The sequence below is a fragment of the Pipistrellus kuhlii genome, unplaced genomic scaffold (assembly GCF_014108245.1).
Source record: "Pipistrellus kuhlii isolate mPipKuh1 unplaced genomic scaffold, mPipKuh1.p scaffold_m20_p_77, whole genome shotgun sequence".
In the NCBI taxonomy this organism is placed as follows: Eukaryota; Metazoa; Chordata; class Mammalia; order Chiroptera; family Vespertilionidae; genus Pipistrellus; species Pipistrellus kuhlii.
Window position 1 is genome coordinate 1,108,454 of NW_023425581.1, and position 22,547 is coordinate 1,131,000.

The following is a 22,547-nucleotide window of genomic DNA, read 5'->3' on the forward strand; positions in this document are numbered from 1 at the left end:
CCCCCTCCACCGCACCACCACCACCACAGGGGATGTGCCTGCAACCAAGGTACATGCCCTTGACCGGAATCGAACCTGGGAGCCTTCAGTCCGCAGGCCAACACTCTATCCACTGAGCCAAACCAGTCAGGGCCCAGCAGTTTTCTTAATGTCCTTGAGGTTTGTGGGCTTTACTCCTTTTTATGGTTTGATGTTGCTAATGTCTTAGAAAATTCTAGCCCACTATTTCTTAAAATAGCCTGAGTACTACAGTCTCTCTCCTCTCCTGCTGGCCCTCCTGTTACACGAAGGCCGGCTTCTCGCCATTCCTAATGTGGGTGTTATGCTCATTCTGTTTTCTTTTTTTGAATAGTTCCTGCTATCTTCCACTTCTTTTTTCACTTTGCAGTGTCTAATCTGCCCTAAGTCCATCTATTGAATTTGTATTTGCGGATACTACAGGTTTTTTGTTGTTTGGTTTTTGTTTTGTTTTAAATCCTCACCCGAGGATATTTTCCCATTGATTTTTAGGGAAAATAGAAGAGAGAGAGAAAGACAGAGAGAAATGCATCGATTGGTTGCCTCCTGCACGTGCCCCAACCCGGGCCCAGAGCAGGGAGGAGCCTGCAACCAAGGTACATGCCCTTGACCTGAATCGAACTCAGAACCGTTCAGTCTGCAGGCCGACACTATCCACTGAGCCAAATTGGCCAGGGCCAGATACTATAATTTTAGGTTCTAGAATTTCCATGACATTTTCAAAAATTATTTTATTTTATTTTATTTTATTTCAGGGCTAGCATCAGCTTTTATTTATTATTTTTTTAAATAAATCTTTATTGTTCAGATTATTTCAGTTGTTCCTCTTCCTCCCCCCCATAGCTCCCCTCCCCCCAGATCCCACCCACCCGCTGCCCTTAAATGCCCCTCCCATCCTCATCCGTATGATTTTTTACCAGTCTCTTCCTGCACCTCCCACACCTTTCTCCCCGAGAATTGTCAGTCCGCTCCCTTTCTATGCCTCTAATTCTATTATATCCACCAGTTTATTCTGTTCATCAGATTTTTTTATCCCTTGATTTTTAGATTCACTTGTTGATAGACATGTATTTGTTGTTCATAATTTTTATCTTTACCTTTTTCTTCTTCCTCCTCTTAAAGAATACCTTTCAGCATTTCATATAATACTGGTTTGTTGGTGATGAACTTCTCTAACTCTTTCTTATCTGTGAAGCTCTTTACTGGCCTTCAGTTCTGAATGACAGCTTTGCTGGGTAGAGTAATCTTGGTTGTAGGTTCTTGCTATTCATCACTTTGAATATTTCTTGCCACTCCCTTCTGGCTTGCATAGTTTCTGTTGAGAAATCAGCTGACAGTCATATGGGTGCTCCCCTGTAGGTAACTAACTGTTTTTCTCTTGATGCTTTTAATATTCTCTCTTTGTCTTTTGCTCTTGGCATTTTAATTATGTGCCTTGATTGGGAATTGAACTGTGACCTCCTGGTTCATAGGTCAATGCTCAACCACTGAGCCACACCAGCTGGGCAAGCATGAAATTTTTTCTACAGTGAAAATTCATATATTCCCGCCCAGGTTCCACCATTAGTATTTTGTTATGTTTGTTTTGTCACACATTTATCTATCTGTATTTTTACCATCTGTCAATCTTTCTTACTTTATTGATGCATTGCCAGGCATGCTGTAGAAACCAATACTTGAAAAGGTTAGCATGCAATGCACAAACAATAAAGGTAATATGAAGACATAAGAAAAACTCTGAAGTGAGATTATAGGGGATGGTCATGTTCGGTTTCTGAAGCACTGCAGTGTTTTTATTAAGCAGCTTTTGCTTTTATAATTAGGAACAACAAACATCAATAAGCCCTGACTGGCACATCCGACTGGTGTTGCTCAGACTAGTAGAACGTGCACACGGCGCCAGCCCTGGCGGCTGTGTCCACGTGTGCGTGTCTCACAGGCCGCCTGGGCCTTTGTTGTTGTTGTTCCATGTTGTTTCCTCTCCGCCTGGTCTTGGAGAGTGGGTGACCGGAGAAGTTCTGTTTAACATTGGAGAACCCAGTGAGCGCACGGGCAGCTCCCGGAAGGCCAGGCCTGGAAACGTGGGGGGTGGTCCCAGATTTGATGCTGACGGCCACGGCCATTATACCTTTTCATTTCCTACTAGTGACCCCGCCCACCTGCCCGGCCTTAACACCCTCCCCTTCCCCCCTCCCGAGCCGCAGCCTTCTCTGGCTGCCTCAAGCCCCGCCCTCCGTTCCATGAGTCGCTGGGGTTGGTCCCGCCTCCTCCGGCACCTCCCGTTTCCGTTTCCGCCCCCGCCGTGCTCGCAGCCTCCTGCTGAGTGGTCCTTCCGGGAGGGCGCCGGCCGGGAGCACATCAGCTCTTGGTTGTACAGGGCTTTTCTCGCACGGTTCGGGTAGGAAACCTGCTCATGCCACCAGATAAGACACGAGAAGGCTGCCAGCAAGCTGTGACCTCAGTGCAGTGTGCGTGCGGTCAGGTCCTGCTCCGAGAAGCCAGCCGCAGCGCTCGGCCAGCCACTCCCGAGGCCCCTCCTGAGGGCCCCGGGCGGGCCTCTCCCAGTGCCCCCTCCGCACCGCAGCCTCCGCTGGTCGGTTAGAGTGAAAATGGAAGTTCGTGCTTTTAAGATTTCCCCCTTTTGTTGTGTCTATTGGGTGCCTCTGGCTACGGGGTCACACCCGTCCCGGGGCACAGCCTACAGGCCCCCCACCCGCCACCGAAGGCTCTCAGCAGGCGCCCCTGCAGCACCTACGTGCTCCCCACATGGGGGGAGACCCTTTTTGGTGCTGAGGGTACCAGCTTCCCTCCTCGCTCTCTTCTGTTTGATCCCCCAGGCCCCTGCCTGTGCCCACGCCGCCCGGGCCCCAGCGCCAGAGCGAGGGCGACCCTGAGTACATGACGCCCTCCTCCCGGCCTGCCAGCATCCCGCCGCCCGAGGGCCGGCAGCCCCCTGAGGACGCCCCCGCGAGCCTACGGTGGGTGCCCACCCCGCGCCCCCACCCCACACAGCCTCACACTCACACACAGCCTCACACTCACACACACTCACACACACACATAGCCTCACACTCATACTCACACAGCCTCACACTCACACACACAGCCTCACACTCACACACACACACAGCCTCACACTCACACAGCCTCGCACTCCCACACACACACACACAGCCTCACACTCACACACAGCCTCACACTCACAGCCTCACACACTCACACAGCCTCACACTCACACTCACACACACAGCCTCACACTCACACACACACACGGCCTCGCACTCACACACACGGCCTCGCACTCACACACACAGCCTCACACACACACAGCCTCACACTCACACACACAGCCTCACACTCAAACTCACACAGCCTCACACTCACACAGCCTCACACTCAACACTCACACTCACACACACAGCATCACACTCACACACACAGCCTCACAATCACACTCACACACAGCCTCACACTCACACACACAGCCTCACACTCACACACACAGCCTCACACTCACACAGCCTCGCACTCACACACACAGCCTCACACTCACACACACACAGCCTCACACTCACTCACACAGCCTCACACTCACACAGCTTCACACACACAGCCTCGCACTCACACACACAGCCTCACACTCTCACACACACAGCCTCACACTCACACACTCACACACACAGCCTCACACACACACACACACAGCCTCACACTCACACTCACACAGACTCACACTCACATACACAGCCTCACACTCACACACTCACACACACAGCCTCACACTCACACACACACAGCCTCACACTCACACTCACACAGCCTCACACACACACAGCCTCACACTCACACAGCCTCACACTCACACAGCCTCACACTCACACACACACAGCCTCACACTCACACTCACACAGCCTTGCACTCACACACACATACAGCCTCGCACTCACACAGCCTCACACTCACACACACTCACAGCCTCACACACACACAGCCTCACACTCACACACAGCCACATGCCACACATACACGCACACACACACACGCACACACACACGCGCACACCCCGTCAGCACACAGCAGTGGCTTCCCGCTCGGGGGCGTGGGAGGACGGGTGCCCTGCTGGTCGGCTCCGGGGGCAGGGAGGTCTCTGAGCCGCGCTGACAGGTGTGGTGTCTGCTCTCTCCGGCTCAGGGCGGGCGGCGACGCGCAGGCGGACGGCAGCACCTATGAGGCCATGTACACCCTGCAGCCCCCGGGCGCGCCGGCCGGCGCAGAGGGCAGCTCCGTCGGTGAGTGGCTTCTGCTCCCGGGTCATGGTGGCGTTTGGCTGGTGAGACAGCTTGGTCTGAGCAGAAAGTCATTGTAAAAAATTTTATTTGCAAAATATATTTACCCCCGGACAGTAAACCCTCCTCTCTCTTACTTCCTGTTCGCACAGCCAGACTCTGCTCTTCCTCCTCCCAGGCCTGGACCCGGGTGGCAGCGCCCTGTGCCCCTGCTTGTTGTTTCTGGGTTTACTCATTGCTTTCCGAGAGGAAGGGAGAGGGAAGCACAGCACTGAGAGAGAATCATGGATCCGCTGCCTCCTGCACGCCCCCCACTGGGATCGCGCCTGCAACCCAGGCCTGTGCCCTGACGGGGAATTGAACCCGGGACCCTCCAGTCCGCAGGCTGATGCTCTTCCCACTGAGCCCCACCAGCCAGGGCGCTCCCACTCCTTTTACATCTACAAACTTCTTTTGTGTGGGTGGTGAGTCCGGGCCCCACCCGAGAGGGAGGTGCAGGCCGGGGTAGGTTGTTCCTCGCTCTTGTCTCCACCCCAGCCTTCCGTCCTGTGTGGCCACAGTAAGCGTGGCGGCTGACTGGACACACGTGCACGGGTGGCGGGCGCCCTCTGACGCGTGTTGAAGGTGGCGAATGGGGGATGGAGCTAACGCGTGCATGTGCTCCAGGCGAGGGGGCCGCGGCTGCAGCCGCTGCCGGCGTCGGCCCCGAGGCGCCGGAGAACGAGGACGAGGGCTACGACGTCCCCAAGCCGCCCGTGCCGGCCGCGCTGGCCCGCCGGACGCTCTCCGACATCTCCAACGCCAGCTCCTCCTTCGGCCGGCTGTCCCTGCACGGCGAGCCCGCAGGTGAGTCCCGGCCTCGGCGCTGAGCGACGCCTGCCCCTCCCCCGTGGCCGGGAGCTCGTGGCCGGAAGCAGTGGACTAGGAAGTCCACCGAGGGGAGGGAAGCTGGGCTGGGCCCCGAATTAGGAAGTTAAACTGTAGTCAGACCCTGGGACCTGGCCAGAAATGAGGTGTTTCCTTAGACCGCGGTTCTCACCTTCCTGACGCGCGGCCCTAACACAGCCCTCAGCTGTGGTGCCCCCACCCACAAAATCATTTCCTTGGCTGCTTCAAACTGTGACTTCGCCACTGCTGTGAATTGTAAATATCTGTTTTCTGATGGTCTTAGGCCCTACAGCAGCCACCGCAGGGTGAGCACCGCTAGCAGGGTCACCTAAGACTGTTGGAAACACAGATATTACATCACGATTCATAACAGAGCCACGTTACAGTGATGGAGCAGCCACGGAAATGACTGTGGGTGGGGCACCCAGCTGAGGGCTGTGCGAAAGGCCACGCGTCAGGAGGCGGGAACCGCTGCTTAAACTGCGCTCCCGGCCCGGCGCCTCAGGCTGTGGGGACGGGCCACTGGGCTCGGCCGCCCTGGCGGCAGCGGTGGGCCTGGCTGTGGCGCTGGGGGCGGCCGTGTGCTGCCTCAGGCCCGCCTCGTGTGTGCCTCACCGAATTGTGCTCGTCTCTGCTGTTCTGTGCAAAAGGAAAGTTGTGTCTTCTCAGAAACACTGAAAACTGCTCCAGGTCGTGATGCGTGTGCTGCCACTCGTGCTGCGTGTTGCCATGTGGATGAGGTGCCCTGGCAGCAGTGGGAGAGCCGGGAGGGCAGGTGTGGGGTGCTCGCAGGGGCTCCCACTGGGCGGAGGCCTGGGGCCTGCAGACCAGCCTGTGTCCCCGAGGCCGCTGGTGTTACTCCCGCGGTAGCCGAGGTCCCCAGGTGTGCAGACATTTTCTCTTATTTCTTCTAGACTTCGCGGAGGGCTCCCCAGTTCCCGAGAGACCCCCCAAGCCGTTCCCTCGGAGAATCAACTCTGAGCGCAAGGCGGGGCCGGGCCAGCCGGCTGGCCCTGCGGCCGCCTCGCCGCAGCTGTCCAGCGAGATCGAGAGCCTGCTGAGCCAGGGCTACTCCCACCAGGACATCCAGAAGGCCCTGCTCATCGCCCACAACAACATCGACATGGCCAAGAGCATCCTCCGCGAGTTCGTGTCCATCTCCGCTCCCGCCCACGTGGCCACCTAGCACCTCGGCCTGCGCTGGCGAGAAGTGGCTGGCACCGCGGCGCCGGGCGGGGCTCCGGAGACTGAGTGAGGTCGGCCTGCCGCGGCCCGGTGGCTAGGGCTCAGGGCGTGGAGGGCCTGGCGGCCGTGCGTTTGGAGGCCCCCGGCCAGTGCGTTTATAGACATGCGCTTGGGAGGGCGGCAGAGGAAGGAGCGCCCACCCCTGGGTGGCTGGGCTCCTGGCCAAGACCGAGGCTTCGGTGTCTGGCCGCAGCCTGTGATGTGAGGACCAGCCTGCTGTCGCCGCCTGGGCAGCGGGAACCGCAGAGGCTTCTGCGGAGCCGCGTTAAACCTCCCCAGCTGTGCGGCCGCAGCACCGCTCCCTTCGCCGGCTCAGGGTGCTCCGCGCTGGGTGCTGGCGGGTGGGGAGACGCGGGTGATGGAGCAGCGTCGTTTCCATGGGGACGCGGAGGGCTGTTGGCGGCGCCGGGGGACCAGACAGGTCGCCCGCCTGTGGCCCAGGCCTCGCACCCGGGCCTCCCGGAAGGAGTGGGGTGGCTGCCCTGATGGGGGCGGGGTGGGCACGCGTGTTTCTGCCGCTCGGCGGGAGGAGCGCTGTCCTCAGGGTGGCTTCCCAGAGCCCTCACATGCTCTTGACCTTGTCCATAAAATGCACAGAACAGACGGCTGGGATGTCTGTCCGTGTTTCTCCCAGGGAGCTGGTTCCGCCCTGTGGCGCCTCCTGGGCCTGCAGCCTGGGGTGCCCCTGGGACGTGTGCCCGCACGGCGTGTGCGGGAGGTGCCGCCTGTGCCCGCAGCTCGGTCCTCTGTGCCTCCCCGTCCCTCAGGGCCTTGCGCGCTCGGGGAACGCCTATGCCCACAGTGGCTAGACGGCACTCACCGTGCTCACGACTGCCGTCCGACCGACCGACCGACCGACCGACCGTCCGAGCAGCCCGCTGTGGCTGCAGGTTCCAACGCAGATCCGGCCCAGGTGGAGCCCGAGCTGCCGGGTGCCACCCAGAGCCCAGCCCCCTCCCCTCCCCTCCTCCACGCCGCCCGGGCTCAGCGAGCTCCTGTCTTCGGAACCGGGCAGAAACCACGCTCCTTAGAGCCTTGGCCATCTTGTCATCTGTCTGAACTTCTCTCCCCTGCTCAGGCCTCCGGGCCTGACTGCTCGCTGACAGCTGCTCAGGCCCCGGCGGCAGTGCAGGCCTCTGGTGATTTGCACGTTCCCAGGCCTCCCGCTGGGCACAGCTCTGCGCCCTCGGCGGCGGGGCGGCCCCGGGTGCGGGGAGGACAGGAGCGGGGGGGGGGGGGGGGGGGGGACCCTGGGCGGGGGGGGCCCTCGGCCGGTGAGGACGGGGAGGTGGCAGCGGGCGGACACAGAAGGCACCGGCCTCCGCCAGGAGAGGGTCTCGCTGCTAAGCCAGAGTGTTGGGATGTTGGAGCCTCCGGGCCGGGGGCCCCTGCCGCCTGGCCGGCCTGTGTGGAGCAGGAGGCGGGACGCTGTCTCGGGCCTCCCGGGTCAGCCCGAGCGTCTCAGGGCTGAGGTCCAAGCCTGCGAGCTCCCGGCTCCTAGGGCCTCCTCTCTCAGCCTCCGCCCTTCCCCCTCTCTCTGCTGGGATGGCACCGCCGCCCCGCCCAGGCCTTTGCCTGGGGCCCGCCATTTCTGGCAAACTCCTCCCTGCCTGCCGGCGGCTGCTCTGACCCCCACGGACTCACTTCCCGGGCCCTGCCTGGCGGGCGGCGGGCGGTTCTCACCCGCCTCCTGCGCCCTGTATCCTGGCTGCTGCATCCCTCTGCCCCCCCACACACACACACACGCTTCCTTTGGTTTTCTGGGAGAAAGGGGGGGGGGGGGGGGAGAAGGTTGCCTCCCATATGCACCCCGACCAGTGGATGAACCTGCAACTGACTGGTGTCCGGCCCTGGGCTGCTGTGCGTGGCCTCCCTGCCGCCGCCACCCCGGCCCCCCCCCCCCCCCAGCCGGCGCCTGCTGTTAGCAGCCATCCGCTGCCTCTCCCTGACGCTCCCCAATGGGAGGACCCGGCCCAGGTGTCTGCCTGTAGATAAGGAACCCACTGGGCACCGTGTTCTCTCTGTGACAGCAGACCGCCACTCTCCCAGCCTCTCCCCCCTCCCGCTGCCCTCTCCCCTGTCCCCCTGCCCTAACCTCTGCCCTCTCCCCATCCCCCTGCCCTCTCCCCAGTCCCCCTGCCCTACCCTCTGCCTTCTTTCCCCCCTCCCCCCACCCTCTCCCTTAGCCCTCTCTTCCCCCCTCTCCTTGCCTTCTTCCTCAGACCTCTCCCCCTTCCCTCACGTGCCGCCCCCCCCACCCCCCTGCCCTGCGTCCCTGTCTCTCCTGTACAGACTGTCACCACCAGGCCCAGGCGTGTCGTCTGGCTGTTTTGTGGATAAAGACATAGCGGGGTACTATTCTTCATACTTGAAGTATTAATTTCTTCTATAGAAAAGTGAGATATTTTATGGTCCAAACAGCAAATGTACAAGTGAATTTTTGTAAATTTGCTTGCAAAGTAGGGACCAGCTGTACGTTCTCTTGGCGGCACTGGTAACAGACCTAGGCCCCCCTCACCGAGGGGTAACTGATGTGACACCCTGTCATCGATCACCGCGCTCTCCCTCCCCCTCTGGACGGCGCCCACCTTGCCGCTCGGTGCCCCTCGCTGGGCGCTGCCGCTCCTACCTCACCGGGCGCAGGGCCAGGCTCGCCCTCGCCCAGCCGAGCTGTGCCGAGCTGTGCCGGCGCCAGCCCTCCCGCCGTGCGGGAGGCGCTGATGGGCTGGTCCTCGGGCTCCTGGCCACTCGTACTTGGCCCTGACATAGCCCTACCCAGTGCGGGCGGCCCCCACTCCACCTCTGGGCCCCGCAGGCTGCCCCCTCAGACCGCTCCCCGTGCCTTCCCAGCGGGGTCCTGCCTGGGAGGGTCCCCGAGGGTCGTGGAGGCGCGGCCTGTGGGCTGAGGGGTGTTGGTCCCCTCCCCTCAGCCTCCTCGTGGGGCAGCTCCTCACCAGCTTTGCAGCTCCCTGGGCCTCAGCACGCCCGAGGCCGAGGCGGGTCTGGGTCCTGGCCTGCGCAGGCGTGCTCTCCGGAGCCAGGAGACGGACGGGTTCTCAGGCGCCTGCCTTCCCCGGCTCCGGTCCGCCCACAGGACCGGCTCTTCAGACCCGCACACGGACCATCCTGCTTGGGGATCACAGGAGGTCAGGGTGAAGGCAGGAGGGAGTGCAAGGATGCAGGCTGTTCCCTAGAGCCTGCAGTGGAGCTGGGCCCTGTGCCTCGGCCTCTGTCCCGCCTGGCGGTCTGCTTATTGGGTGATGGGCCCCCCCCTCTCGGTTCAGTCTCCGGAGAGAACATGCTCCCAGCACCGATGGGCGTCCACCCGGCCGACCGCCTCCCCCAGCAGCAGAGCTCCCAGGGGTGCAGGGCACAGAGCTGAGAACACCGGGGAGCTGGCTCCCACTTCAGAGCGGAGGCAGCTGTGGGCTGTGCCGGCGGCAGGAAGTGCCTAGGTTAACGGTGCGGGCTGCTGTGTGTCCATTTTCTGTTCTTCCCTTTATGGTCTTGGCGCCAGCATCGCTTCCTCCCTCGTTCGGACGCGTCCTCCGGTCTCAGAGCTGCTGTCTGGGGAGGCGGCGCTCCCGGCCCTCGGGCCCTCGGGCTGTCCAGCCCGCTGGCGCGGAGCGGGCCCGGCCCACTGAGGCCCCTCGGGAGCCCGGAGGACAGGCCGATGGCAGCCCTCCCACAGCCGTTTCACAAGCCGCTTGCGCTTGCCCGAGCCTTTGGCCCTATTCCTCCGCCCCAGCCTGTCCCATCTTAGGCCTTTCGAGGAGCCGCTGGCATCTGCAGGAGGACCTAACGGCCCAAGATGAGCTCCGAGCCCAGGGAGGGGGCTGTCAGGCCCCCCTGACGCTCCAGCCGGGGCTCCGGCCCCGAGGACCGGCCCAGGGAGACGGCCCAGGAGGAAGAGGGGAGGGGGGAGGGCACTGCGTGGGGCTCAGTCAGGTGGAAGGGCTGCCCTCGTCCAGTGCCGGCGACAGCTGTTCCTCTGCCTGTCCGTCCGTCACCCGTCCCCCCGGAGCAAAGGCCGAAAGCCAGCCTCATGTCTGCCGGCTCAGCAGCCAAACAGACCGGCGGAATTCTGCTTGCCCGGCCCGATTCTTGATTAGAACCAACAGTCACCATGAGGCCTGCAAGCCGCCTCTCCCAGGCCTCCCGCCCAGAACCAGTTGGGTCGGGGGCTGCTCATACCGGCTGCGGGTCACTCCTCACCCCTGCAGACTGAAGAGGCAAAGCTGCTTGTGGGTCAGCAGTCCCCTGCACTCTGCACAGCACGTGGCCGGGCAACTATGGAGCACCTCCTACGCCTGCTTCCCGGCTGGGTGACGGAGCGTTTTTAACCTTATATATCTTTTCCTTTATTTAAAACAAAGCAATTTTTAGCACACTGAAGAAAAAAACAAAAAACTAAACGTTTAGTGCCTTTCTAAGGCAGAGCTGTATCCCAGGCTACATTTTAGAGCTTAATATGGACATAGCAGCGTCTCCATGCTGCTGAGTGTCACTCCACTCCGGGGCGGGCAGTGCTGGGTGTGGCTGCGAGGCTGGGCCTCCCCGCCTGCAGGGGGGGGTGTTTCCCTCAGGTCTCAGCCTGCACGTGCTCTAGCGCAGTGTCCCTGACTCAGGCCTGCCGGGCCCTCAGGTGTCCCAGCCTCAGGGCCAAGCCTGGCCTGGGGGTGGCTTCCCTCCCCTTTGGGGATCCTGACCTGCCTCCACCTCCGGCCCCGCGGAGCCTGGCTCAGAGCAGGAGCAGTGCGTGCCTCTGGGCTCGGTTCCCCAGAAGAGGCAGCAGAGCTGACCACAGCCTGTCCTCAGAACTGATCTTAAAAGTGTCATTAATATAAGAAACTTTATGTTCATAGTATTTAATCTTTCTCACTTGGGAAGAATAAAAACAGAGGTAAATATTCCTACGGAGAAGAGCAGAGCTTTAAGATGTGTCCAAGGACTGTCATACTAATGTTATTTATTAATGTCATTTATATACAGTGAACTAGAGCTTTTTCAAGCACCCACGTCTGTAAAGTATTTTTAAATAAAGTTTCTTCTGTTGTAGTTGACCTGAGCGCTTGTCTTTGGTGGGGATGGAGGGTTGGCACAGGCGGCAGAGCCCGCGCCTCAGGGAAGGGGGTTCCTCCTGGGCCGGTCCATTTGGAGCCCAGGCGCTGTGGTTCCCACAGAGAATGAAACGTGTACGGTTTCCCGGACAACTAAGCTTTATTGTGTGTGTGTGTGTGTGTGTGTGTGTGTGTGTAACTATTTGCAAGATACACACAACCTAACAAACACACACACACACACACACTATACCAGCTCTGGCCTGTTTCCCAGCCTCCCTCCAGGGCCTTCCATAGAGTTTGGTGCTGGGGTAACTAACCTTGTCCCCTTAAAGGGCACAGGGACCCCGTCCCCTGCTCTCACCCTGTCTGACCCGGAGCCAAGTGCACAGCTCCGGGCCTGTAGGACGCGGCGGCTCCACTGCTGGGCCACAGCTGGATCTGAAGGGCTCCACCCGGGAAGGGGCCACTGCTTCCAGACACTGCCAGGCCCCGGGGAGCCTGCAGGCTTCCCGCCCCAGTGGAGGGCCTGGCCCAGCCCCTCGCGCAGCCACACAGCGGAACTGGGAGGCACCTGGGGCAGCAAGTCCCCTGAGACAGCGCCCGGAGCCCCGGCTGGGCAGGCGGGGCCCCAGTCCGTGACCGAGCAGGTGTTCGGGCGGAACTCGCCCTCCCGACCGAGGCCGCCGGGGCGAGCGCCCCTCCACAGGTGGACAGTGTGGTCCCCGAGGAGGGCCGCCAGGACCCTGCACAGTGGGAGGGAGGCGGGAGAGGGGCGCCATCTGTCGTCCACGGTAGAGGCTTTGTGACTCCGAGTGTCCTGAGTGCTGGGGCCGGCGAGCAGGGGCGGCGGGGAGGGGTCCAGCTCCGCTAGTGCCTCAGATCGATGTACTTCTCCCCCTGCGGACGGGAGGAGAGGAGCATGGAGGCCTGACGGGCAGGGGCCAGCACCGGCAGGAGGAGGCACGGAGCAGCAGCTGTGAGCCCGGTGGTGCAGCAGCCGCAGGGCGGGCAGGTGGGCCCCACGCAGGCTGAGCCACAGCACTTTTGGGAATGGTGAGGCGACGGGAGGGGTCTTTGCTCTCAGTGCCGGCAGCCCCCCGTCCAGTCCCTCAGCCCTGGCCCGGCCCTGCCGCCTCTGTGTTAGGAGGGAGGTGCGGCCTGCGGTGTCCCGCGGAGGACGGGGCAGTTAGTGGGGGGCGAGCCCTGGCGCTGGGCAGGCCTGGCCGCAGCAGCCGCTCCTACCTGGTCTCCGGGCGCCCTCTGGTCAGCGCGGCTGCCCTGCAGGAGGCCCATCTCTTCGGGGGGCTTATCTGACTTAACTTCAACTACAAATGTGCTCTTATGAGAGGGGGGCAGCGTTCTAGGGGGAGGAAGGGAAGCAGGAGGTTGGCAACTCGGGGCGAGAGAAGGGCGGGGCTCTGGGGAAGGGCTTTGTCTGGGGGGACCCCAGGGACCGTGCTCTGGGGTGCTCCGGGGCTGGCGCGGGGAAGGGGGGGCGTGGCGGATGGAGAGGGGCCGCGGCAGGGAAGCGGGGTGGCGGGCAGCCAGGCCAGCAGGGACCGGGAAGCGGCACGGGGTGAGGGCCACGAGGGGGAAGAGGGCGGCTTACATGTCCTGTTTGCCCGAGCGCCCGCAGGGCAGCTTGCCCTTCTTGTGGAAGAAGCAGAGGACGGCGCCCAGCAGCGCCAGGACCAGCAGGCTCACGGTCACGGCCGCGATGACCACGCCCTTGCTCTGGGGCTCGGGCAGCTTCTTCTCTGTCCCACAGAGACACCGGGTCACCCCTGCCCAGTCCCATCGCTGCGCCCCAACCGGCCGGTGGGAGAGGGGCTCCCGGGCAGAACTGGTGCCGATCAGGTCGGCTCTGCTCTCGCCCGCCCAGCTCACCCGTGGTGGTGCCGTTGGCTCTGGTGTGAGGCCCGACGGTGGCGGTGCTGGGCCCAGTGCTTCTGTTGCAGGCTGGGGAGACGGAGAGGGATGGGTGGAGGTTTGGAAACGCAGGAGCCCAGGCCCTCCCCAAGGGGCAGGCCTTACCCAGCTCCAGGAGGAAGCGTGTGGAGTTCCTGCCCAGGGTGTTGGAGGCCACGCACTGGGCGCCTGTCTCCACCAGCTGCGGGGTCACGCGGACACTCAGGAGGCTCAGGACGCCCTGGGGGCCCTGGTTCTGCTCACTGGCCTAGTAGGGAGCAGCGGCTCAGGGCGGGGTTCCGGGGGCCCGGAGCCCACAGGCCAGAGCCGCTTACCGTGCCGCCCACGCTCCAGGTGATGGTGGGCCTCGGGTGCCCCCACGCCACGCAGGTCAGGTTCAGCAGCGCGTCCTCCGGCGCCCGCACCTTCCTCTCCCTCAGCGCCATCCACGGGGGGCCTGCGGGCGGGGCAGCTGAGCCATGGCCTCCTCCCGGTGCCCTCCTCCCAGGGCGCCCTCCTCCCGGGCCTGGGCGGCTTTCTGTCCGCCAAGGGCCGGCAGCACAACCGCCCCCCCCCACGGCAGGACCTCACCGAAAACCGCCACGCTGACCAGCCGCGTGGCGTTGAGGCCGGGCACGCGGGGCGCCGAGGCCACGCAGCGGTAGCCGCCCCCCGCCTCCCGGTCCAGGTTCTGCAACTCCAGCACCGACTGCGGCGCCAGCACCTTGCCGGTCTGGGGGGAGAGAGGCGGGTCAGAGGCCGCCCCGGCCGCCCCCCGCCACCCCGGCCCCCGGATCCCCCTCACTCCCCTCTCCCCAGGCACCCCCCCCACACACCTCCTCCCTCAGCCACTGGAACTCCAGCTCTTGGCTGCTCTCCGCCCGGCAGGTGAGTGTGAGGTTGCCACCCTCGTGGGCTTCCGGGGCGGCGGGGCGCACGCGGACATCAGACACGAAGTCCACCCGCAGCTCCCGCGGGGCGCTCAGCAGCGAGGCCGAGCTCTCCAGGTCCAGGCCCTGGCACTGGTAGCGCCCGCTGTGCTCCCTGCGCGCCGGCGCCAGCACCAGCACCCCGTCCTCCAGGGTCCGCTCCTCCACCAGCTCCAAGGTGCCGGGGTCCTGGGGGCGGGCGGGTGAGCAGGGCCCGAGCCGGCCCTTCCCACCCCGCCCCACCTCACCGGGCCCCGCCCCACCCCACCTGGCCCCACCCCGCCCCACCTCACCGGGCCCCGCCCCACCTCACCGGGCCCCGCCCCACCCCACCTGGCCCACCCCACCTCACCGGGCCCCGCCCCACCCCACCTGGCCCCACCCCGCCCCACCTCACCGGGCCCCGCCCCACCTCACCGGGCCCCGCCCCACCCCACCTGGCCCCGCCCCACCTCACCGGGCCCCGCCCCACCTCACCGGGCCCCGCCCCACCCCACCTGGCCCCACCCCACCTCACCGGGCCCCGCCCCACCTCACCGGGCCCCACCCCGCCCCACCTCACCGGGCCCCGCCCCACCCCACCTGGCCCCCACCCCACCTCACCGGCCCCGCCCCACCCCACCTGGCCCCACCCCACCTCACCGGGCCCCACCCCGCCCGGCCCCGCCCCACCTCACCGGGCCCCGCCCACCCGCCCCACCCCACCTGGCCCCGCCACCCACCGGCCCCGCCCCACCTCACCGGGCCCGCCCCGCCCCACCCCCACCCCACCTGGCCCCGCCCCACCTCGCCGGGCCCCGCCCCACCCAGCCCCGCCCCACCTCACCGGGCCCCGCCCCACCCACCTGGCCCCACCCCACCTCACCGGGCCCCCCCCGCCCCACCCCCACCTGGCCCCACCCCCACCTCACCGGGCCCCACCCCACCCCACCTGGCCCCGCCCCACCTCACGGGCCCGCCCCACCCACCTGGCCCCGCCCCACCGGCCCCGCCCCCACCTCCCCGGGCCCGGCCCCGCCCCCACCCAGCCCCACCCTCCACCTGGGCCCCGCCCCCAACCTCACCGGGCCCCGCCCCACCCCGCCCCACCTCACCTGGCCCCGCCCCACCTCACCGGGCCACGCCCCACCCCACCTGGCCCCACCCCACCTCACCGGGCCCCACCCCGCCCCCCCCCACCTGGCCCCACCCCACCTCACCCCGCCCCACCTCACCGGGCCCCGCCCCACCCCACCTGGCCCCACCCCACCTCACCGGGCCCCACCCCACCCCACCTCACCTCACCGGGCCCCGCCCCACCTCACCGGGCCCCGCCCCACCCGGCCCCGCCCCACCTCACCGGGCCCGGCCCCGCCCCAACCCCGCCCCACCTCACCTGGCCCCGCCCCACCTCACCGGGCCCACCGCACCGCCCACCCCACCCGGCCCCACCCCACCTCACCGGGCCACGCCCCGCCCACCCCACCTGCCCCACCCCACCTCACCGGCCCCACCCCCCCCACCCCACCTGCCCCACCCACCTCACCCCGCCCCACCCCACCCGGCCCCGCCCCACCCCACCCCCCCGCCCCACCCACCCCACCCCGCCCCACCCACCTCACCCACCGGGCCCCACCCACCTCACCCAACCTCACGGGCCCCGCCCCACCTCACCGCCCCGCCCCACCTCCACCCCACCTCACCGGGCCCGCCCCCACCTCACCCCACCTCAACGGGCCCCGCCCCACCTCACCCACCTCACCGGGCCCCGCCCCCACCTCACCGGGCCCCGCCCCGCCCCACCCCACCTCACCGGGCCGCACCCCACCTCACCGGGCCCCACCTCACCCCACCTCACCGGGCCCCGCCCCACCTCACCCCACCCCACCGGGCCCCGCCCCACCTCACCCGGGCCCGCCCCGCCTCACCCGGGCCCGCCCCGCCCGCACCTGCTTGCTGAGGCTGAAGTGCGGCGGGGGGTTGCCGTCCGCCAGACACTGGATCTCCACGCGGTCCCCTTCCTTCAGCGGCCCCGCGGGCGCCACCTCCAGCCACACGGTCTCCGCGGGGTCTGCGCGGCAGGGGGCCCTGAGCCGCCGCCCGCGGGTGGGGGGCGCACCCTAACCCTAACCCGGCCCGGCGGACTCACAGAAGACGGGGACCGTGACCTCTGGCGACTCCTTCATGTGGCTCCCGCTGGGCAGCCGGTAGCTGAGCTCGCAGTAGAAGCGCGCGTCCCGGTCCTGCTTGCGCAGCTGGGCCTGGAGGACGCTCCGTAGGGTGTACAGGCCACTGGACTCCGCCGTCTGCGACGACTGGATGTGCACCCCTGTGGGCGGGACCGGATGTGCACCCCTGTGGGCGGGGCCGGATGTGCACCCCTGCGGGTGGGGCTGGTTGTGCACCCCTGTGGGTGGAGCTGGATGTGCACCCCTGTGGGTGGGGCCGGATGTGCACCCCTGTGGGTGGGGCCGGATGTGCACCCCTGTGGGCGGGACCGGATGTGCACCCCTGTGGGTGGGGCCGGATGTGCACCCCTGCGGGTGGGGCTGGTTGTGCACCCCTGTGGGCGGGACCGGATGTGCACCCCTGTGGGTGGGGCCGGATGTGCACCCCTGTGGGTGGGGCCGGATGTGCACCCCTGTGGGCGGGACCGGATGTGCACCCCTGTGGGTGGGGCTGGTTGTGCACCCCTGTGGGTGGAGCTGGATGTGCACCCCTGTGGGTGGGGCCGGATGTGCACCCCTGTGGGTGGGGCCGGATGTGCACCCCTGTGGGCGAGGCCGGATGTGCACCCCTGCGGGTGGGGCTGGTTGTGCATCCCTGTGGGTGGGGCTGGTTGTGCACCCCTGCGGGCGGGAATGGCTGGATGTGCACCCCTGAGGGTGGGGCTGGATGTGCACCCCTGCGGGTGGGGCCGGATGTGCACCCCTGCGGGCGGGAAGGTTCGGATGTGCACCCCTGTGGGTGGGGCCGGATGTGCACCCCTGTGGGTGGGGCCGGATGTGCACCCCTGCGGGCGGGGCTGGATGTCTGGGCTCCGCCTCCTCCCCGTCTCCCGGGAATCAGCGGGGAGACCCGAGGCCTCTCTGTACCCGCAGAGGACAGGGAGCGGAGGACCAGGGAGGGGAGGATGGGGAGCGGAGGACCAAGGAGAGGAGGACCGGAGAGAGGAGGACCAGGGAGCGCTACAGACTGAACCGCAAGGGCTTCCAAGCCTCACCGCCCAAAGGAAAGCGAAGCTGTGCGCAGTGTGCGACACAGTGCCCTCCGGACCCCTCCAACCGGCACCTCCTCCACTTCACTGGGCACCCCTCGCTGGGGCTGTGCCATGCTGGTGGGATGTTAGCAGCACCCGACCTCTACCCACTAGATGCCAAGGGCACACCCCTCCCTTCGTGACAGCCAGACACTTCCAGACACTGTGGAACCCTGGCTGAGAGCCTGGATTTAGTAAAGCACAGAAGCCTCCGCATCACCGGGCTTGCAGAGTCTGTGGGAAGCACGCACTCAGGCAGATTAGGCCCGGGGCTCAGGCAGACTGTCAAAGGCTCATGCCTCGGTTGTAGGCTTCGACCCCCCCCCCCCCCCAGCCGGGTTTGGGAGGAGGGTGTGTGAGAGACAACCAATTGATGTCTCTCTCTTTTTTTAAAGTATATTTTTATTGATTTTTAAGAGAGAAAGGGGGAGAGATAGAGAGCTAGAAATGTTGATGAGAGAGAAACATCGACCAGCTGCCACTTGCACACCCCCAACGGGGGCTGTGCCCGCAACCAAGGTAAAATGCCCTTGACCGGAATCGAACCTGGGACCTTTCAGTCCGCTCTACCACTGAGCCAAACCGGCTTCGGCATGATGTCTCTCTCACATCGATGATCTCTCACCCTACTAACACTCACTCTAAAAACCAATAAAAAAAATGGCCTCAGGTGAGGATTAACAACAACAAAAAAGTTTAAAATCCTATGAAAATATCTTCAAGTGTCACTATGCACTTTTAAAAAATAAAAGTAAAAGGTAAGGTGGTTTTCAGCGGCTGGGGGCTGCTTACGGTCCTTCTGCTCCTTCAGGGGCTGTCCGTTCTTGTACCAGACCACTTGCGGGACGGGGTACCCATTCCTCCCCACGCAGGTAGCAACCTAAGAAGGACAAGTGAGTCTCCCTGCCCACACCTCGCCAGCCAGCCCCACCTCGGCCCTCTTCCCACTGGCCCGGGCACCTCACCTCCTCAGGCTCCGGGCTGTTCACCGAGATGCCCTGGGTGTTGGCCTGGATGCTCGGCTCCTCTGGAGCTTCTGCACCGGAGACAAGGAGCGGCCTGAGCAGGCGCCCCACCCCAGGCCCCTCCGCCCAGCCCACACGGCGCACGCTCCTCGCCCGCAGTCGCCGCACTCACTGTAGACGCGGAGCTGGAGGCGGTGCTCCCCGGGCCCCGGGGGCTTGGCCTGGCACAGGAAGACACGCTCGTCGTGAGGGGTGACGTGGGTGAGGGCCAGCGCCGCCCCCGCCTCCCGCAGGCTGAGCCGGTGCTCGTACTCCCCGGCCACGCTATGACCCTGGCCCTGCAGCACGCGGAAGATGAGTACGGGCTTCTCCCTGTGGACCTGGGGGAGCGAGGGGCGGTGGGTCGGGGCCGCGGCAGGGGACAGCCCCGCCGCCGCCCGCTCTGGAGCCTGGCACTCACGGAAAACCAGTCCACGTAGCTGAGGTTGCCCTGGGCCTGGGAGGGGCCGCACCGGAGGAGGGCTGTGCTGCCCACCTCCACCTCCACCAGCTCGGGCTCGGGCGGCTCGGCCTCTCCAAGCACACCTGGGGCGAGAGGACACCAGCAGCTGCTTCAGCTCCAGCTGCTGCACCCCCTCCCGCCGCTCCCGCAGCTGCTCGGCCCGCCGCCCCTCCCCTCGCCATGGGCCAGCCCTCTCCCAGTTCAAGCGAGCTGCACGGTCACCGCTGGCCATGGAGCAGACCGGAGCCCAGGCACCTCCCAGACGAGGCAGCAGAGGGTCCCGGGCTCCGGGCCAAGAGGCAGGCCCCTCTCCTTCCAGACCCGCCCCCAGTGAGCTCAGCGGGTGGGAATGCAGGGCATGTGCCAGGCGGGCACACAGGCCCCTTTGTGCCCACACTCGGAGAAGACCACTCCTCTCCTCTTGGCCCCAACCCCCTCCCACGTCCCCACAAGACCCCCGGGGCCAACCCCGTCACAAGCTCCCCCTCCATGCGCAAGCAGCACCTCCAGCACCTCCCGCACACTCGGGGGCCCCGTGCTGGGAATCTGAGTACTGAGGGTCACAGTCTCCCCCAGGGGTCAAGACAAGGCCAGGCAGCGGGCAGGGTGACGTCAGAGCTGCCAGCCTGCGGCTGCTCCATTGGAGGTGATGTCATTGGACCCCATCCGCCTGGACTCCGGCTCCCAGGCCAGGCCAGACGGAGGGGTCCTCAGCCCCTACAGAAGCCTGCACCAGCCCCTGGCCCTCAGCGGGGAGGGCGAGGAGGCGGAGGGGCCGGACCTGCGAGTCTGAGGGAGCCTTTTCCCCAGAAACGCAGTCCGCTCGGGAGCTGCCGCACCGGGCACGCGGCCAGCGAGCGGCACTGCCCGGCCCGCCCTCCTCAGCGGGCAGCGGCCGCGGGGAGAGGGGTCCCGGGGAGAGGAGCCCGGGGAGAGGGGTCCTGAAGGGCCCGGGGACAGGGGCCCGGGGACAGGGGTCCTGAAGGGCCCGGGGACAGGGGCCCGGGGAGAGGGGCCGGGAACAGGGGTCCGGGGACAGGGGCCCGGGGACAGGGGCCCGGGGAGAGGGGTCCTGAAGGGCCCGGGGACAGGGGCCCGGGGACAGGGGCCCGGGGACAGGGGCCCGGGGAGAGGGGTCCTGAAGGGCCCGGGGACAGGGGCCCGGGGAGAGGGGCCCGGGGACAGGGGCCCGGGGACAGGGGCCCGGGGAGAGGGGCCGGGAACAGGGGTCCGGGGACAGGGGCCCGGGGACAGGGGCCGGGAACAGGGGTCCGGGGACAGGGGCCCGGGGACAGGGGCCGCGGGGAGAGGAGCCGGCGCTCGCGGACCGGAGCCCAGGAGTCGGGGAGTTCCCCCGAGGGCGGCCCAGGCCCGGAGGGGCACCAACCGGCGCTCCCACTCCGGGAGCCTCAGCCGCCACCTGTTTTCCGTCCCCGGCGGCGCGGAGAGAGCGCCGCGCGCCCCGGCGGAGGTCCGCCTTTCCCGGCGGCGGGACCTCGGTGCCCGGGGCGCTCCCGCTGCGCCTGCCTTCGCTCCGAGCGCCGCCCGAGCAGAGGAAGCCCCCGCGCCCCCACTCGCTCCCGGACTCCGATCGCGGCCGCGAACGGGCTGGGAGCGGCGCGGGCACCCGGGACAGAGGGCGCCCGCCGCGGCGCTCCGGCACCCGGTGCGGCCCCGCGCCCCACTCACCCGCGGCGCGGCGGCAGCAGGCGGCCAGCAGGAGCGCGCAGAGGAGCCGCATGCTTCCCCGCCGAGCGGCGCCGCCGAGTGCGAGGTCCGCGCCCTCCGCCGCCGCGCTGACGTCAGGGGGCAGCGGAGGGGGGGCGGGGAGGGGAGAGGAGGGGAGGAGGGGCGGGGAGGGGAGGGGAGGAGGACGGGGAAGGGAGGAAAGGGAGCAGGGAAGGGGAGGGGTGCGCAGGAGACAGCAGGGGAGGAGGGGAGAGTGGGGGGGAGGGGGAGGGGGAGAAAGGAGGGAGGGGGAAGAGGGGGAGGTCAGGGAGGGGTGGGGCCTGAGCTCCCCGCGGCCCCGCCCCGAAGCCCCGCCCCAGTCGCTGCCTCGCACCCTGGGGTGGGGGGCGGGAAGCGCACCACACAGCTCCCGGGGCAGGGGGAGGCCGCCGCCCTGCGGGTGAGCGGGAGGGACAGGTGTCCGGGGAGGAGCGGCCAGCCCACCGCGCCCTCCGCCCGGCCCAGCCCGGTCCTGCCGGTGCAGCCCGGGGCCTCCCGGCGGAGGAGCCGTTCAGAGGACCCTCTGCCCCGCGCCCCCCTCCCATCTCGGCCACACAGGAGCTGTGCGGGGCGGACAGAGGAGCCCGTGCGGGGCGGACACAGGAGCCTTGCGGGGCGGACACACAGGAGCCGTGCGGGGCGGACAGAGGAGCCCGTGCGGGCAGACACACAGGAGCCGTGCGGGGCGGACAGAGGAGCCCGTGCGGGACGGACAGAGGAGCCCGTGCGGGCAGACACACAGGAGCCCGTGCGGGGCGGACTCGCTGCCTCGGGCAGTCCCTTTGAACCCAGCCCGCAAGCCCAGCCGCACTGCACTGGAGCCGGCACCCGGAGGCAGGTCCCGGCCGGAGACGTTCCTGCCTTCGCCCAGGCAGGACCTAGCGGGGACGCAGCTCCCCGCGCCTGAAGGAAGAGGGAGAAGGGTCATGGGGCCGCCTCCAGTCTGCCCCCAGAAAGCCTGTTGTGCTCCTGACAGTGGAAGGGGCCACCCTTCTCCACCCATCGCCGCAGGCTCCCGCCCTGGAGTGAGGCTCAGGGTGCGCGTGGAGGAGGCATCGACCGCCGCACCCCCTCTTCCCAGCCCTGCTCTCCTGGCCTCTGGGACAGAGGCTCCTGCCCCAGAGAGACCCCTCCCCCTGGCTGCGGGGCTCCTTGAGGGGGTCATCCTTTGGGGGAGGAGCAGCGGTGGACAGGTGACCAGAGAGCAGGCCCTGGACGGTGCTTTGATGTTGCAGGGATGACTAACAACAACATCAGCTCCCATCAGTCTGGGGGGGGGGGGGGCTGCAGCGTGGCCAGGCCCAAGCCTGGAGCCAGGGGAGCAGAGGAGGTCCCTGCCTCCCCACCCCCCAGAGCCAGTATAGGGTCACCCAGAGCCAGTATAGGGTCACCAAGAGCCAGTATAGGGTCGGCCCCCAGAGCCAGTATAGGGTCACCCCCAGAGCCAGTATAGGTGGGCCCAGGCCTGGAGGGGAGCGGATGAGCTTGCTGGTCTCAGGGCGGGAGTGGGAATGGCTGGAGGATGTGGCAGCTCTGCTCCCCTGCCCCGCCCCCTTCCCCTCACTCACACCGTTAACTCCGCCTCCTGCTCTCTGCGGCCTGAAAGCAATGCCGGCCAACCACAAGGACAGGCAGTGCGGGAGTCCTTCCGCCTGGAGGAGGGGAGGCCGGTGCGGTGGGAGGGCAGAGCCCTCCCTGCAGCCCCTCCCACAGGCTGTCGGTCCTTCACGGGCCAGGGGCAGCGATGTGGTCTGAGTGGCCAGGGCACACTGTGGGT

At 66.3% G+C, this 22,547-nt stretch overlaps 2 protein-coding genes across 7 annotated transcripts in view; one reads left to right on the top strand and one right to left on the bottom strand.

Moving 5' to 3' along the window:
• Positions 1-6,507, top strand: part of CBL (Cbl proto-oncogene) — a 92,296-nt gene extending 85,789 nt beyond the window's left edge. The window contains exons 13-17 of one of the 5 annotated variants that reach the window (XM_045576219.1): positions 2,856-2,996; positions 4,210-4,311; positions 4,562-4,567; positions 4,981-5,150; positions 6,107-6,507. In XM_045576219.1, coding sequence (XP_045432175.1) covers positions 2,856-2,996; positions 4,210-4,311; positions 4,562-4,567; positions 4,981-5,150; positions 6,107-6,378 — 691 coding nt within the window. In that variant the 3' untranslated portion in view covers positions 6,379-6,507. Of the gene's footprint in view, positions 1-2,855; positions 2,997-4,209; positions 4,312-4,561; positions 4,568-4,970; positions 5,151-6,106 lie in introns of all 5 variants that reach the window. The other 4 variants (XM_036423109.2, XM_036423108.2, XM_045576221.1 and 1 more) reach the window with 4 other exon arrangements.
• Positions 6,508-11,130: 4,623 nt separating this feature from the next.
• Positions 11,131-20,865, bottom strand: MCAM (melanoma cell adhesion molecule). 2 transcript variants are annotated; one of them, XM_036423111.2, is made up of 15 exons: positions 20,732-20,865; positions 19,001-19,125; positions 18,713-18,920; positions 18,541-18,611; positions 18,368-18,455; positions 16,466-16,645; positions 16,266-16,387; positions 14,245-14,526; positions 14,000-14,141; positions 13,744-13,865; positions 13,535-13,676; positions 13,388-13,459; positions 13,110-13,257; positions 12,743-12,860; positions 11,131-12,397 (listed from the first exon to the last, which is right to left on the bottom strand). In XM_036423111.2, exons 1-15 carry the CDS (start codon positions 20,781-20,783, stop codon positions 12,368-12,370), a joined length of 1,902 nt encoding a protein of 633 aa, XP_036279004.1. In that variant the 5' UTR covers positions 20,784-20,865; the 3' UTR covers positions 11,131-12,367. The 2 variants fall into 2 exon arrangements, with proteins under 2 accessions (XP_036279004.1, XP_036279003.1); XM_036423110.2 differs by having other exon boundaries at positions 13,388-13,676.
• Between the last annotated feature and the right edge of the window lie 1,682 nt (positions 20,866-22,547).

Coding starts and splice junctions, on each gene's coding strand:
- MCAM (XM_036423110.2), bottom strand. CDS start 20,783: ATGCGGCTCCTCTGCGCGCTCCTGCTGGCCGCCTGCTGCCGCCGCGCC. Junction 16,646..18,367: donor CCTGAAGGAGCAGAAGGACC/GTAAGCAGCCCC, acceptor TCCCGCCCACAG/GGGTGCACATCCAGTCGTCG. Junction 13,866..13,999: donor GGTCAGCGTGGCGGTTTTCG/GTGAGGTCCTGC, acceptor CCCCGCCCGCAG/GCCCCCCGTGGATGGCGCTG.